The sequence below is a fragment of the Rhinoraja longicauda genome, chromosome 25 (assembly GCF_053455715.1).
Source record: "Rhinoraja longicauda isolate Sanriku21f chromosome 25, sRhiLon1.1, whole genome shotgun sequence".
Taxonomy (NCBI): Eukaryota; Metazoa; Chordata; class Chondrichthyes; order Rajiformes; family Arhynchobatidae; genus Rhinoraja; species Rhinoraja longicauda.
Window position 1 is genome coordinate 22,949,144 of NC_135977.1, and position 14,742 is coordinate 22,963,885.

The 14,742-nt window shown below is 40.3% G+C and overlaps 1 protein-coding gene across 4 annotated transcripts in view; it reads left to right on the plus strand.

Moving 5' to 3' along the window:
- Positions 1-14,742, plus strand: part of kntc1 (kinetochore associated 1) — a 110,763-nt gene that overhangs the window by 24,625 nt on the left and 71,396 nt on the right. For all 4 annotated transcript variants that reach the window (XM_078421676.1, XM_078421675.1, XM_078421677.1 and 1 more), the window contains exons 14-28: positions 1,828-1,871; positions 2,312-2,386; positions 3,333-3,408; positions 4,101-4,226; positions 4,311-4,400; positions 4,476-4,541; positions 4,628-4,689; positions 6,413-6,524; positions 7,589-7,732; positions 7,826-7,882; positions 8,674-8,775; positions 9,748-9,867; positions 10,488-10,631; positions 11,572-11,670; positions 13,400-13,503. In XM_078421676.1, coding sequence (XP_078277802.1) covers positions 1,828-1,871; positions 2,312-2,386; positions 3,333-3,408; positions 4,101-4,226; positions 4,311-4,400; positions 4,476-4,541; positions 4,628-4,689; positions 6,413-6,524; positions 7,589-7,732; positions 7,826-7,882; positions 8,674-8,775; positions 9,748-9,867; positions 10,488-10,631; positions 11,572-11,670; positions 13,400-13,503 — 1,421 coding nt within the window. The remainder of the gene's footprint in view (positions 1-1,827; positions 1,872-2,311; positions 2,387-3,332; positions 3,409-4,100; positions 4,227-4,310; positions 4,401-4,475; positions 4,542-4,627; positions 4,690-6,412; positions 6,525-7,588; positions 7,733-7,825; positions 7,883-8,673; positions 8,776-9,747; positions 9,868-10,487; positions 10,632-11,571; positions 11,671-13,399; positions 13,504-14,742) is intronic.

Below are 14,742 nucleotides of genomic sequence, written 5' to 3' on the forward strand. Positions count from 1 at the left end.
AATAACTCCAGTTTAACAATAGAAATTGCGGAGGTGGAGAGGCTATTCAGAAAACAGAAAACCCGGAAATCTCCAGGAAGCGGGCAATGTTTCCCCTTCTACCCTCAAGCTCTGTGCCGAACAACTGGCACTGATCTACACAGACATTTTCAACCAGTCCCTGCAAACCTGCACTGTCCCTATCTGCTTCAAGGTCTCCACTATTGTCCCTGTACCCAAAAAGACAAGGATCTCTGGTCTTAATGACTACAGACCTGTCGCACTGACCTCTGTAGTCATGAAGACCCCTGAAGGACTTGTGCTGGCCCAGCTGAAAAACATTACATACCCCCCTGCTGGACCCCCTGCAGTTTGCATACAGGGCCAATAGATCGGTGGACGACACAGTCAATCTAGGCCTGCACTTCATCCTCCAGCACCTAGACCGCAAGGGGACCTATGCCAGGATTCTGTTTGTGGACTTTAGCTCTGCTTTGAACACCATTGTGCCAGAGCTACTACACTACAAACTCTCGCAGCTGACTGTGCCTGAACCCCTCTGTAAGTGGATCATCAACTTCCTGACAGACAGAAAGCAGCATGTGAGGCTGGGAAAGCACATCTCGGACCCGCAGACCCTCAGCATAGGAGCTCCGCAAAGCTGCGTACTCTCCCCTCTCCTTTACTCTCTCTACACCAACGACTGCACCTCCACAGACTCCTCTGTCAAGCTCCTCAAGTTTGCGGATGACACTACCCTGATTGGACTGATCCAGGATGGGAGTAATCTGCCTACAGATGGGAAGTGACACAACTGGCGTCCTGGTGCCATCGCAACAACCTGGAGCTCAATGCTCTCAAGGCAGTGGAACTAATTGTAGACTTTCGACGAGATCCCCCTCCCCTCCCCCCACTCACCATCAACAACACCATAGTCAGATCTGTGGAGTCATTTAAGTTCCTTTGAACCATCATCTCCAGGGACCTTAAATGGGGGGCCACCATCGACTCCACAGTCAAAAAGGCCCAACAGAGGATGTACTTCCTGCGGCAACTGAGGAAACACAATCTGCCACAGGCAATGATGGTCCAATTCTATACTGCTATCATTGAGTCCGTCCTCACCTTCTCCATCATGGTGTGGTTTGACTCAGCCATCGAGCACGACATCCGGAGGCGGCAACGGATCATTCGCACAGCTGAGAAGGTTGTTGGCTGCAACCTTCCCTCCATTGACGAACTGTACACTGCAAGGGCCAGGAAACGAGTGGGCAAGATCATCTCTCACCCCTCTCACCCTGGCCACAATCCCTTTGAAGCACTTCCCTCTGGAAGGCAACTCCGGACTGTCAACGCAGCCACAGCCAGGCATAAAAACAGCTTTTTTACACCAGTGATAGTTCTACTCAATAACCAAAGTCTGTAGTCTCTTTTTTGCTCTGGTTTATTTTCACCTACATGTTTAGACCGTAATGGTGTATCCTTATTGTTTTGATAGTGTTTATGCTTTATTCTTAATTGTTAACTGTACGTTTGTGTTGTCATTTGTGAGCGGAGCACCAAGGCCATTCCTTGTATATGCATACTTGGCCAATAAACTTATTCATTCATAATTACAAAATAATATGCAATAAATCTTGCTAACGTGTTTGATATTTTATTTTCTCACAATTGTCTCTATGCCCTCCTATTGCTTGTGCGATGCAGGTGAGATCTGCTCGAGGGACTTTAGAGAAAAGTTTGTAATTTGCCACTTCATGACTACATTGCAGTTGACTTGATTGTTAGATTAAACCGGTCAAGTTTAAGCTTTCGTACTTGATTTGTATTGTACTGTTTTTCATACAGGACTCTATATACATTTTGGAAGGACTTTATGAAAATCAGAAACGGTAGGAAAATATTTACCAGTAGAAATATTCAAAGTCTTTTATATTGCATTTCAATTGTACATTATAAATTGACTAAGTGTACATGTGTTACAATTTTTGTTTTGTGTTTGTCATTCTTTTAAAGTATTGTCAAAATCAATGAAATACAACTAAGTTTAGTTTGGAGATACAGCCCTTCGGCCCACCGCCGTCCAGCGATCCCTGCACATTAACACTATCCTACACATACTGGGGATAATTTGCACTTATACCAAGTGTACAAACCCAAGCCAATTAACCTACAAACCTGTACGTCTTTGAAGTGTAGGAGGAAACCGAAGATCTCGGAGAATACCCACGTGGTCATGGGGAGAATGTACAAACTCCGTACAGACAGCCCTAGTTTGGATTGAACCCGCGTCTCTGCCGTGTCTTTACATGTAGTAATTTTCTACTTTCAGAAATATTAGTTCATCTGAAGGAGTCACTTCAGCAGTTGCAATGAGATGTTTAACTGAAGCATTGCCAGAAAATAGGTAAGAAATAAACTGATAAAGATAGAAAATGACTGTCATAAAACTACATTGAACATCAATAATAAAAAACAGTTAATAGGAAATTAAAAAAACCTTAATGCCTGTCTTTTTCTTTGCATCTGTTGAGCACTCATTTATCCTTGTCCTACTTGATCCTTCTCTTTTGAGCTTCTTCATTACTTTGTGACTGACCCGAATCTGCTGTTGGGTCCTGCTCTCCTATCCACTCCTTGCACTAGCCACTCTCCCTCCACTCCAGCATCTTTCGCTGTTCCCTTTCCTCAACCCCTCCTCTCTTCCCACCTCCCCCCACCACATCTTATTCTACAACGACCTGAGAGCAGGCTGACTCGACCTGGTATTGTACAATGTCTATTTAATGTCATTGTGAAAACACTCCAAGATATCCATGACCACTGAATAGTTGAATTTTACATTGACGATTTTGAACACTTCAGCAGCTTTTTCTCCTGGGTGTTTCTGTATGACACACATGAGATACAGGATATATCTGCTTTACTACAAATGCTGAATTAATTTGTGAGGATGGTGAGATTTGCTGTTTAGTTTGGCATTTAATTGTCTGGGAGAGGAAATATGATTTGGCATTTTGTGCAGTAATTTAGAGGGTGCAGTTACTGTGGTAAAACAGTTTGTACCATTGGGCTCGCGGGCGAGAATTTAAAAATGTTTTCAATTGTTGATGTGATCTTGCTGTCGAATCGCATGTTTTAGTGTACTGCTACTCCTGTTTCTTGTGGTCATTGGTGGATTCAAGGGAACTGTATATTGGTGTTGCAGATGCCAATGTTCTTTGTCACTTATTAAATATTACATCAGCACATAATTTGGTTGATAAGTGTCCAACAACAAGCTTTTTCTTTCTCTTGTTTTTGTTAATTAGATTGGTTATGCTATTAACACATTTCATGACCTGTGTCTTTAGACTCAGTCGCCTGCTCTACAAGCATAAATTCGAGGAAGCAGAGAAATTTGCTCTACAGTTTGGTTTGGATGTGGAAGTAAGTTTGTTTGTAGAGATGTACATTAAAATTTAAAATAACAAATTGGTGAGGAACGGGTGGAAGGGCTACGGAGAGGTGTGCATTTGAGAAAGTTGAGTGCAGACCTAGCAGTGATGGTTATGCGAGAATACAGGGGTAAGGTTAGTATGTAATGATTCTAACATTGTTGTTCATGAGAAATGGCTGTTTGATCATGTACACTTGACTATCCTGACAAGTATTTGACAATCTCTGGAGAATCCAAGCTTGTATTGAAGAACTGCAAAAGACATTTAACCCTTATTGTTTATACCAAATTTCAAGAACCATTCACAGCCTTAAAAATTAAGCATGGTGTCATGAAAAAAAAAGGTACATAGCATCTATAGAACTAGGAGTGTTTCTATCTTTGAAATGCCGGGTACATTATTGAGAAATTGTCCCCCTTTTTGTATTATTTTAATTCCTGAGAAAACTTGTTTCCAAGCAGCTGATGAGTAAATCTTTAACTAAAGTAATGGCCTTCATTTATTCCTTTGCCCTTTCCAGGCAGTTTTGTGTTGTGAGTAAGCAAAGTATAGCAACCATGTAAGAAATGTAATCACTAATACATTTGAGCAGTCAGCTCTGCTTTAATGAACTTTGAATTCTGCTGTAGTGAAAAAATGAAAGTCAATATTTTAATAAGTGCAGAAACTTTCTTTTTCCAGTTGGTATACAAAGTCAGGCTGAATATAGCTTTGGAGAATCTAGCCTCGCTTTCTTTAGGAGATTCTGATCTATCATTATGGGAGAACATAGTTGAAGAAGCAAAAGCAGACTTGCGCAAAGTCCAGGTAATTACCTACAATATAAAAGTAAAGTTGGTTATATTTTGTATTTTTTCTGATTGGCTGTGTTTAATTTCCCTTTGCATCCAGGACGATCAATTTGTAGTTAAATACTGTCTGGATGTTCCTTGGCCAACTTTCGAAACAACTTTGGAAATGTTAAATTATGCCAAAAAACGGGTGAGTTTTGCACACTGCTTTATTTAATTTAGCTTCTTGTGTAAAAGTTATTAACTGGCAGTCTACTGTTTACAGAGTCAAAAGAAAGAAGATAAAAAGTCTCTGTATTTGACTGATGAGCAAGCTATGTGGCTGGTAGAGGTAATAAAAAGAAACTTTTTCATAATTATTTTTTGGTCAAGGAAAATATGAATTGCTCATTTTATCCATTTCATCAAAAATTCCAGATTTTACGAGCAGAAGCAAGGCTTACTACTTTTCATGAGGCATTTGGACCCAAGAAGTTCAGGTTAGATTTTCTTTTTTTTGTGTGTTGCTAAAAGACACTTAACAGAGAAAGGTTTAAAAAAAAAAAAGAGTAAGCAGATAAATACTCGGAGTTAGAAGAAAAGACCAAATTCTTGTATGAAGAAGTAGATTTTGAGATGTATTTTAAAAAAGTTATTTAGGTGGGAGATAAGGGAGCCCGGGGAACATTGAGTTGGGCTGTGAGGAACTAAAATGTGTGGAAGTTGCGTTCCAGAAATTCTTCATTTATCTCACAACTCTCTCCATGTGGACAAATAATCCTAATTAGAATGATCCATCCTCTTCCCATACCTTTTATCATTATGCAGTTTTACAATCAAAAATTGTTGAGCAGCTTGCAAGTGAGATGGTAAAACATACCAGCGGCAGTCTCAGGAAATAGCTGGTGGGTGAAATTGATATGGAGAAGTGTAATTGAAATTGACCTTGACCTTGAGAAGGACGAGCTAGGACTGACATCATTGGATGGAAGGATAGGTTGCTTGATTAGTACATCTCCTACCATCCTATATGGTCAGTTTTTCCATTTCTTTGTACTCCATCGCTCTGTCGTTATACAAAATGCGCTTCAACAAATCGCCAAACCACTTTTGGCATATCTTTCCACATCCATGCCATCTGTTGCTGAGATCAGAGTATCTAGTACACAAACAACTGCAGGCTATAAGCTCCCCTCCATGTCACACCATCCTGACTTGGAAATATATCATCATTTCTTCGGTCAATCCAATGTCATCCTTGTTGTGGGAGGTTCCTCATAACACCTGTAATTTATAGACAATAGGTGCAGAAGTAGGACATTCGGCCCTTTGAGCCAGCACCACCATTCACCATGATCATGGCTGATCATCCACAATCATCCTACCTTCTCCCCATATCCCTTGACTCCGCTATCATTAAGAGCTCTATCCAACTCTTTCTTGAAAGCATCCAGGGAATTGGCGTCCACTGCCTTCTGAGGCAGAGTTCCACAGCTTCACAGCTCTGAGTGAAAATGTTTTTCCTCATCTCCGTTCTAAATGGCCTACCCCTCATTCTTAAACTGTGGCCCCTGGTTTGGGACTCCCCCAAACATCAGGAACATATTTCCTGCCTCTAGCGTGTCCAATCCCTTAATAATCTTATATGTTTCAATAAGATCCCCTCTCATCCTTCTAAATTCCAGAGTATACAAGCCCAGTTGCTCCAGTCTTTCAACATACGACAGTCCCGCCATTCCGGGAATTAACCTAGTGAACCTACGCTGCACTCCCTCAATAGTGGGAATGTCTTTCCTCAAATTTGGGGACCAAAACTGCACACAATACTCCAGGTGTGGTCTCACTAGGGCCCTGTACAACTGCAGAAGGACCTCTTTGCTCCTTTACTCAACCTTTCATGAAGATGGTTCATCACCATCACTGCCTGAAGGGTAGTGAAAGAAAGGCATTGAATTCTGGTCTTTCCAGCAAAGCCCAAATATTTTTAATTACTTTTTAAAATAAAAAGTTCTCCTCTTTTGTCTCCTACTGTCTGGTAAAAGTGAAGCAAGTTCTGAAATAAACCTGCATATGAATTTATACCGAGGACACTTTCCAAGTTATGGCTGTATCAAGCATTAAACATGGGTTCAATGAATCTTGAGTTTTTTCAGACTTTGTGCTGTCCCTGCTTTAAGTTTTTTAGCTATGTGTAACATGACTAATATTTAATTTCTTTTGCAGTGGTATTGTTTGGATCAAGTTTGTAAACAATGAAGACCTTTTTAATGATGTACTGTTGCAGCTGCAAGAGGGAAATCAGAAATGTGCAGAGTATATTTGGTTGAGACACCAGGTGATAGATTTGTTCGGCATCATGAATTGTTTTCCCATCATTTCATTCTAATACTAAATAGATAAGTGTTAATGCCAGTCTTGGGGAATCAGCATTCCTCAGCATTCCACAGCTTAATGCCTCACAACATTTAATTTTGATATGCAGCCACACAAATGTCCTGACTTTCTCTTTCGCTTCCTGCAAGGTGGTTTGAAGTGCTTATTGATTAGAAACATTATCTGTATCTCATTGGAAATTTTGAGTGCAGGATGGTACCAAGCCTGGCTCCATGCTGCTGATCCAGTTATGGGAAATGAAATGGTTATTTTACTGCATCAGTAACCCAGAGTATACGAGTTCAAACTCTGAATTGAACTTGTTTTCCTGCCTTAATAAAATCTGGAAGTGGAAAACTGGTACCTTGAAATCTGACCATGAAGCTTTTGACCTGTTGATAAAAATTCATCTGGTATCATTGTCCTTCAGGGTGGTGTTCAGTTTTAGTACAGGTATGGCTACAGACACTCCATCTTATTGTTGTGCCATAACTTTAGCGGAAAACAAAATACACTCAAAGCAGATATGTGTTTAATATATATTTAAGTATAATATATGATTCTGCAGCAAGATTTGGAAACATAGCCTGACTATATCAGACATTGCACATTTAATTGGTAGCATGTTAGTTTTATTCTCCAGTTATGTGTTATGCTTTGACTGCATGATTATTTACAGTGGCAAATTTCAGATCTTGCCTTGCTCACTGTTGCTGCTTTTAGCACGAAATGCCACGTTGGTGTGATGTCTTGCTGATTATTGACCATTCTAATTGATTGAACTAACCGCAGTGCCTGCTTTATTTTCTATACAATGTTGCTGGCATTTTAATGTAGCCAGGTTTCTCACTGATGTTTCACATCTATTTTACAGACCACTAATAAGCAGTAAGCAAGTAAGCGGAAAATATGCAGTTAGTTTCAAATAGTACTTGATTAATCGAGCAGTTTGGAGGTTATGTGGAGCTTCGTAGTTGTTGAATGAATAGTAAGTTTTTTGTTCTTGTGATCAATTTTCACTCTCAGGTGGAGTTTGAAAGCAAATTTGATTTGAAAAGACTTCAGAGTTTGCTTGATTCTATTCCGGCAACCATGCCTTCAGGGGAATTGTGCCTCTGGCTTGGAAACGTCATCATACCCTTTGTTTTAAAGATTGTTCCTGAAGGCAAGGTAATAACCTTTGATAATGGAGTTGTTAAAGAATTTTAGTTTTCTTTTCCTTTTGGACGTTGCAAAATCCTTTTTTGTTTTGAATTTTTGTAGAAACTTCTAGTAAAATGGTTGGAGCACAAAGCCCGCAGTCTTGAGCTGACTGAGAAGGTAATAAGTCCAAAAGATTAGATTATTATATTTCTGAGAATGAGATGGATTTGTTGTGATGTTAATGGGCTGTCATTGATTTCTCCAAACTGCTGAATATAAAAGTTATCAAATTCTTTTCCCAAGCTGCTGAAAGTGATTTGTTAAAAAAGCAAATGCTAAGGCTGCTATCTTATACAAAAAATATGAAGCAATAAAAGCTATTTGTTCTATTTTATACAAAAGTAAAAAGGCCGAAATTATCCGGCCAGCTAATAACACCTTTCTTTTGCATATAACTACGATGTCCAATCTCCTCATCGATTTGTCATATTTGTCCAATGTGCAGATAAAGAAGGGGTGGAATTTGTTCTAACTTAAATTAGCGAGACCTGTTCCCTACAGATTCCATATCATGAGGATTCTACTTAAACTTAAACTGAGTTTTTCATCCCAAATCCTCTTCATCACCACAATGGTCTTTTCCCAATGCTATCTCGTTTCCCATTCCTTGCGTGGGCACTCTGCTGCTGAAACTTGAAACATACCTTTATTACCAGGGTCAACTACTTCAATACTCCCTGCCACCATTTGCCTACACCAGTTCTTGGCTTCAGTTGAGATTTTTCTCCATCAATCTCCCATTGTCTCACTAACATTTTCAACCTTTTAACAGTTTGTTACAGGCCCCTACACATTATATTTCTAATTTTTCATCTCCTTTTCATTGTTCTTCATTTTAAAGCAAAACTGTTGTTGCGAATATTGAAATGCATGTTTACTAAATTTATTCCTATTGCATACATTTGCAGGCGAACTGGCCAGAAAATGGATTGCAGATGGCAGAACTGTACTTTGTAGCGAAGAAACCAAATGAACTTGGACTTGTTACGGCTGGACTTTGGATTGCTTTAGTATGACTTAGTCATTTCTTTGACTTGGATGAATTTGCAATTGTGAAGACATTTGAGGGCAATTGAAAAGGAGAAGAAGAAAGAATAGGAATTGAGTTCAAGATATTGATGAGCTTAGTGAAAATACAATGGAAGTAGTGTAAAAGAAGGATTTAAAAATGTAAAAGAAAAGTTAGAAGGATTGGTTAGATTTCTGTTAAGGTGAGATATGGCTGTGAGGAAATTTGCAGTTGAGGATGACATTAATGTGAATGGGGAATTAAGAACTGCCCTCTATTGGTGCCTTTAAATTTGGTATAAAAAATTAGAATAAAATAGGCCATGGAATAGTTCCAAAGATTTATCAGTTGAGCATGGAAAAACTGAGTACAGTAGAGAGAAAGTATCCTTCGTTAATTCTGTAAACTGACTGGAAAAGGTCAGAACAGTCTGTTTAAAAATGCCTAATTAGATAACTCCTCATACTAGTCATAAAGGCTAGGAAGTTTCCAGACTCATTCAATCACTGTGCTTAGAATTGGGCACATATTGCAAGGCAATGGTAAACATATTGCAGATAGTCTGTCTCTACTACACAATGAACTTCAGGACTAAGTCTGAACATAGAACAGTACAGCACGGAAACAGGCCTTTCGGCCGCAATGTCTATACCGAATATGCTGCCAGGGCAAACTCTTATCAGCCTTCACGTGATCCATATATCTCCATTCCCAGGTCCAAAAGCCTCTTAAACACGACTATCATTTGTGTTTTCACCACCACTCCTGTCAGTACATTCCAGGCACCCACCACCCTCTGTGTAAAACAAAACTTGCCCCGTACATTATCGAACTAGATATTGCAATGGAGCAACTTCTTTGGTGGGCGGCGATGGTAAAGCTAGCTTTTAAATATTTTTAAAGCTAAAAAATGCTGGATTTATATGTTGCAAAAGAATTATTTACATTTTTTAAACATTTTTGTTGAATTTAGAAGGAAAATATTGATTGTGAGGAGGTGTGTCAATTGAAGACATTGGTCAATAATCTGCAAGAGCTAGTTGATCTCCACAGAAAGTACAACTGCAGACTGGCACTCTCGGAGCTTGAAAAGGTAGGCTAGGAAATGAGTATGAGTTTTGTATGTACGGTATTTGGTAATTACATAAATAGTAAAACCAGGGCCCAAGCCTTAATTTTATGCCGTAGATCAGAGTAGACGCTGATTATTTTAAACTTGTGGATTAATAGTGTAACTGGACACAAGAAGCTGGAGTAACTCAGTGGGACAGGCAGCATCTCTGGAGAGAAGGAATGGGTGAGGTTTCGGTCGAGACCCTTTTGAAGAACTGAGTTACTCCAGCTTTTTGTGTCTATTTTTGGGTTTAAACCAGCATCTGCAGTTCCTTCCTACACAACAGTGTACCTGGATGTGTCGTATTGAATCAAATACTCTAATCCAATCAGCATGTGTCTATTCGCAGTTGATGAATCATCTAGCACTGAACCGGAACTATTTCTCGTGCATAATTTGAGTAAATCTTTCACTTTAATTTGATTATACAATTAGACCCATTAACCATCTGGTTTAAAGTATAAGATATTTAATCATGTTTTCTAAAAAGTACATTTTAAAATCTGATTTCAGTAATCTGAATTAGTAATGGGAAATTATGTATTTGGAGGATTTGTATCTTGTTGTATATTACATACTAATTCTGATTTATATATTAGGAAACAACATCAACAATTGTATTCCGGATGTTGGATAGAGTTCTGGCTCCAGAGCTTATTCCAAGGACTCTTGAAAAGATTATACAGCCTTACATAATGAAGCATGATTTACAGAGGGAAGAACTGCTACTGCGTTATATAAAAGTAAATGTCTTTCTACTTTAAGTTGTTTAAACATATGTAGGCACAGTAGTAAATGCAAGAGCTGAATGGTGAGGCATCATGTAAACTGTTGACTAGAAAGATATATTTAGATAATCAGTAGAGTTGCTCAGAATTAGGCTATCATACAAAGATACTGTAGGTGCAGTAAGTTTAAATTTTATATACGGTCATAACCTAACTTGTCCATGCTGGCCAAAATGCCCCATCTAACCTAGTCCTATTTGCCCATGTTTGACCCATATCCCTCTAACCTTTTTCTATCCATGTACCTATCTTTTAAACTCTGTTATAGTTCTTGCCTCTTCTGGCAGCTCGTTTCATATATTTACCACCCTCTGAGTCTTTTACGGGATGACAATTCCATAATTGTGTTTTATTTGACAATATTCTTAAAATTGCAGATAAAAAACAAAATTGGGAAAAATTTCGGGAAGGAAAAAAAAAAATTTCCAAACCCTAATTTTATATTTTCATGTTTGTTGTATAGGAGGCAATTTTCCCTGTTATGTCTATGCTGCTTCTTGGAACCGTCACACCAATCTAATTTTGCACTTGTTCCTCCATAACATTTTTGCTCTCAGATGCCCGCTAACACCTTTTTGATTCTCCTGCCATGTTCCAAAAGTAGCCAGTTAACCTGCACAAAGTGGGACGTTGGAGGAAACAAGCACCAATGCAAACATGCACGGCCATGGAGTCTTAACAGAGATTGCACTGCAAGTCAGGATAAAACCCAGATCATTGGAGTGATGAGACAACCACATAGTTGTTAAATCACTATTCCCATGAGGGATAAATGTTCGGATGTTAAAAATACTTTTTTTGCAATTGTAACTAACATCCTGCATTCTCAGCATGTCAATAAAATGAACTAACTGACTAAATGCTTATAATTGTTTCACTCTCTTGCTTTGAATAGGATTTACTGGAACAATGTAGCTCACGTTCGGCCTCGCTGTTTGAAACTGCATGGGAGGCCAAGGCTATGGCTGTGCTGGGATGCATGACTGATATTGACGTAAGTATCTATCTATATATATATATTACTAAAACTCTCATCTTGTCTGTTTGTTTGTGCGTACCCGAAATACAGCCAAAACGGTACACGATAGCGCAACAATTTTAGGTCCACCCTACTCACCATTCGGCTGCGGTCCCGATTGATCAAGTTTTCTTACATTTTAAAAGCAATTAACTTGATAAACTTTAATAAATGCGCTCCCTCCCCCCGGCCGGGAGGATCGCCCCGCGCCTGACCTTCCTCCCGTGGTGCAGCGTGGCGGCAGAGGGTCAAAGAAGATGGCCTCCAGCAGGTCAAAGATGCCGCAGCGCCTTGCAGCCGCTCTCCTGCTGCTAGCCGCCGCAATGGCCGGTCGGGGCCGGGGTGGCTCCCTCTCCCCTTTCTTCTCCCCCCCCCCTCCCTCACCCGCCCATGGCCCCGGGGGAGACTCCACGGCTGGCAACGGGTCCACCGGTCGTCAGTTGGGGAGGGTCGCCGGGCTGCAGGAGAGGTTCGGATCCAATGGGTCCACGCTGCACTAGTTACAAATACAATCTCATGGTAGGTCCAGTAATTATTTTCATTGAGAAACTTTATTGACCAACTTTAAGCTTCTCTCCTGAAGATTTACTTATTGTGAACCAATGATTCTGATGGCCATACAACAAGGTACTACAATCCACAAGCAGCAAATTGGCTTAGGGCATCTGAACTGAATGCCTCTCAATCAAGACTGCTTGTTGATTTGTTTGAAAGATCATTGCTGTCAGTTTAAGTTCTCTTTAAGTCAATTTAATTGTTAAGATCATTTTTAAATATTTAGAAAGGACTTGAGTAATAAAAAAAACTCAGAAACAGACATAAATGATTTTAAATTAATTAACATTACAATTAAATTAAATTAAATATCGCCATTTGCTAAACTGAAGAAGGGTCTCGACCCGATACGTCATCCATTCCTTCTCTCTTGCTGCCTGACCCGCTGAGTTACTCCAACATTTTATGATACCTGCCTTTTGCTAAACTGTACCTTTCAATCCAGGTCAGTGGCCCATTCATATGAATGGGGCTGCACCACACACGTCAACTGTAGTAAAGCTGTGGGACTTTATAAGAAGTGAATCTGACCCTTCAATTTACGTTTGATATGCACCCTTGTATTCAGAGCATAAGTGCTGAAATCTGACTTGCGAAGGGTTGCTTGCCAGATGTTCACAAAGAAGGAGGCGGACGTGGAGGCCAGGTCATTGGGTATTTTTAAGACGGAGACTGACAGATTCTTAATTAGTAAGGGTGTCATGGGTTATGGGGAAAAGGCAGGAGGATGGGGAGAAGAGGGATGGATAGATCAGCGATGATTGAATGGCAGAGTAGACTCGATGGGTCGAATGGCCTACTTCTGCTCCTATGACTTATAAACATGAATTTATGAACAAAGTGGTGAAACACTGTATTAGATCAATAAGAAAGATTGATCTCAGAATAGATGTATTTCCGGATGTATATCATTGCTGCTGCTTTGAATTATGTCAGTAAATGCTTTGGGAATGATTTGCCTTTCTATCTTCTCAGTGGCATTTATGTTATGGGGCTGGGCAAAAAGTTTTGGAATTGGTTGATGTTGGTACAAAGCTTAAACAAGGAACTGCAGATGCTGGTTAGAAAAACTTGGGAGTTTTAGTTGTTAAAATATGTAAAATATAAAATATTTGTTATTCTTTGAGGTAACAGTGATATTCCTTCACAGCTGATTTTTGATGCAGTACTGCAGATAATGTATGGAGCTGTCGTGCCCTGGAGTGATGCAGTGGAACAGCTTGTTAGACAGCATTTGGAAAAGAGTCATCCTAAGTATGTGCTCCTTTAATAATACAACATGTTTAAAGTAATTGCATCACTTGTAAAATTCCCATGTAACTGGAGACTTGTGCTTTCACCTCTTCTCTTCCCTTCTCACCATCTAGGCGTGCAGTCTTTCCAGGTGAAGCAGTGATTCATTTGTGCTTGTTCTAATCTTGTCTAGTGCTTTATATCTGATGTTCACAACGTGGTCTCTAAATTGGAGAGACCAAATGTGGGTACTTTGTGAGGTACTTTGTTTCAGTTTGCTGACATGGCCATGGCCTGGCACTTTAATTCCCCCCCCCCCCCACTAAATGCCGGTGGAGTCCTGCACCAGATCCAATGCAAACTGAACGAATAACAACTCCTCTTCAATATGCGCACTTTGCAACCTTCTAGAGTCAATATCTCCAACCTTTAAGTGACTTTTCTGTCTGGAGCAGAACCAACCTTTTATGTCTGACTCTAATTTGACTCGGTTTTTCTGTTTGTATAAGCTTATCCACTGGTAAAGCGCTACATTCTTGTTTTTAACAACTAGACCAAGTGGACCTGTTGGGCCCAAACCTCTCCTGCATTGGTGCAGCATCCTCTCCTCCACCACTCCCCTTTCCCCCCTTCCTCCTCCCCTCCCCCTCTCCCCCTACCTCCTCCTTCCCCCCACCCCTCCCCCCCCACTCCATCCCCCTCAACCCCCCTTATCCTCCCTCCTCCCCCCTCCCTCCCACCCACCTCCTCCCCCCACTCCATCCCCCTCAACCCCACTTATCCTCCCTCCCCCCCCCTCCCTCCCACCCTCCCCCTCCCTCCCTAGGAGATAGATTTAAACTTTAAAATGTGAATTACTAAAAATATAACACCGATTTCAATGAAACTTCTTCCATTAGCACCAAAGGGACGATGGTGAGTAAGGTGGCCCGTAAAATTGTCGCGCTATCGTGTCTCTGCAGAAAAATGATGGGTGACATTTTGGGTCGGGACCCTTCTCAGACTTCTTCAGTCTTTGGTATAAACATGCATCTGCAGTTCTCTGTTTCTACAACGGACTTCTAATTGGCACAGAGTCATTTGGTCAAACCATATCGGAGATATTCCCTTTATTCTAACAACTCACCCCCTCCCCCTCCCATCTTTGATACTGAAAACAAACTTATTTTCTCTCTCCCTGTTTTTACAAGGGGTCAAGGTCCTCAAACTTTATCGGTTTCTCTTTCTGCAGAATCTGTCTTACTTGCTGAGTGTCTGTGG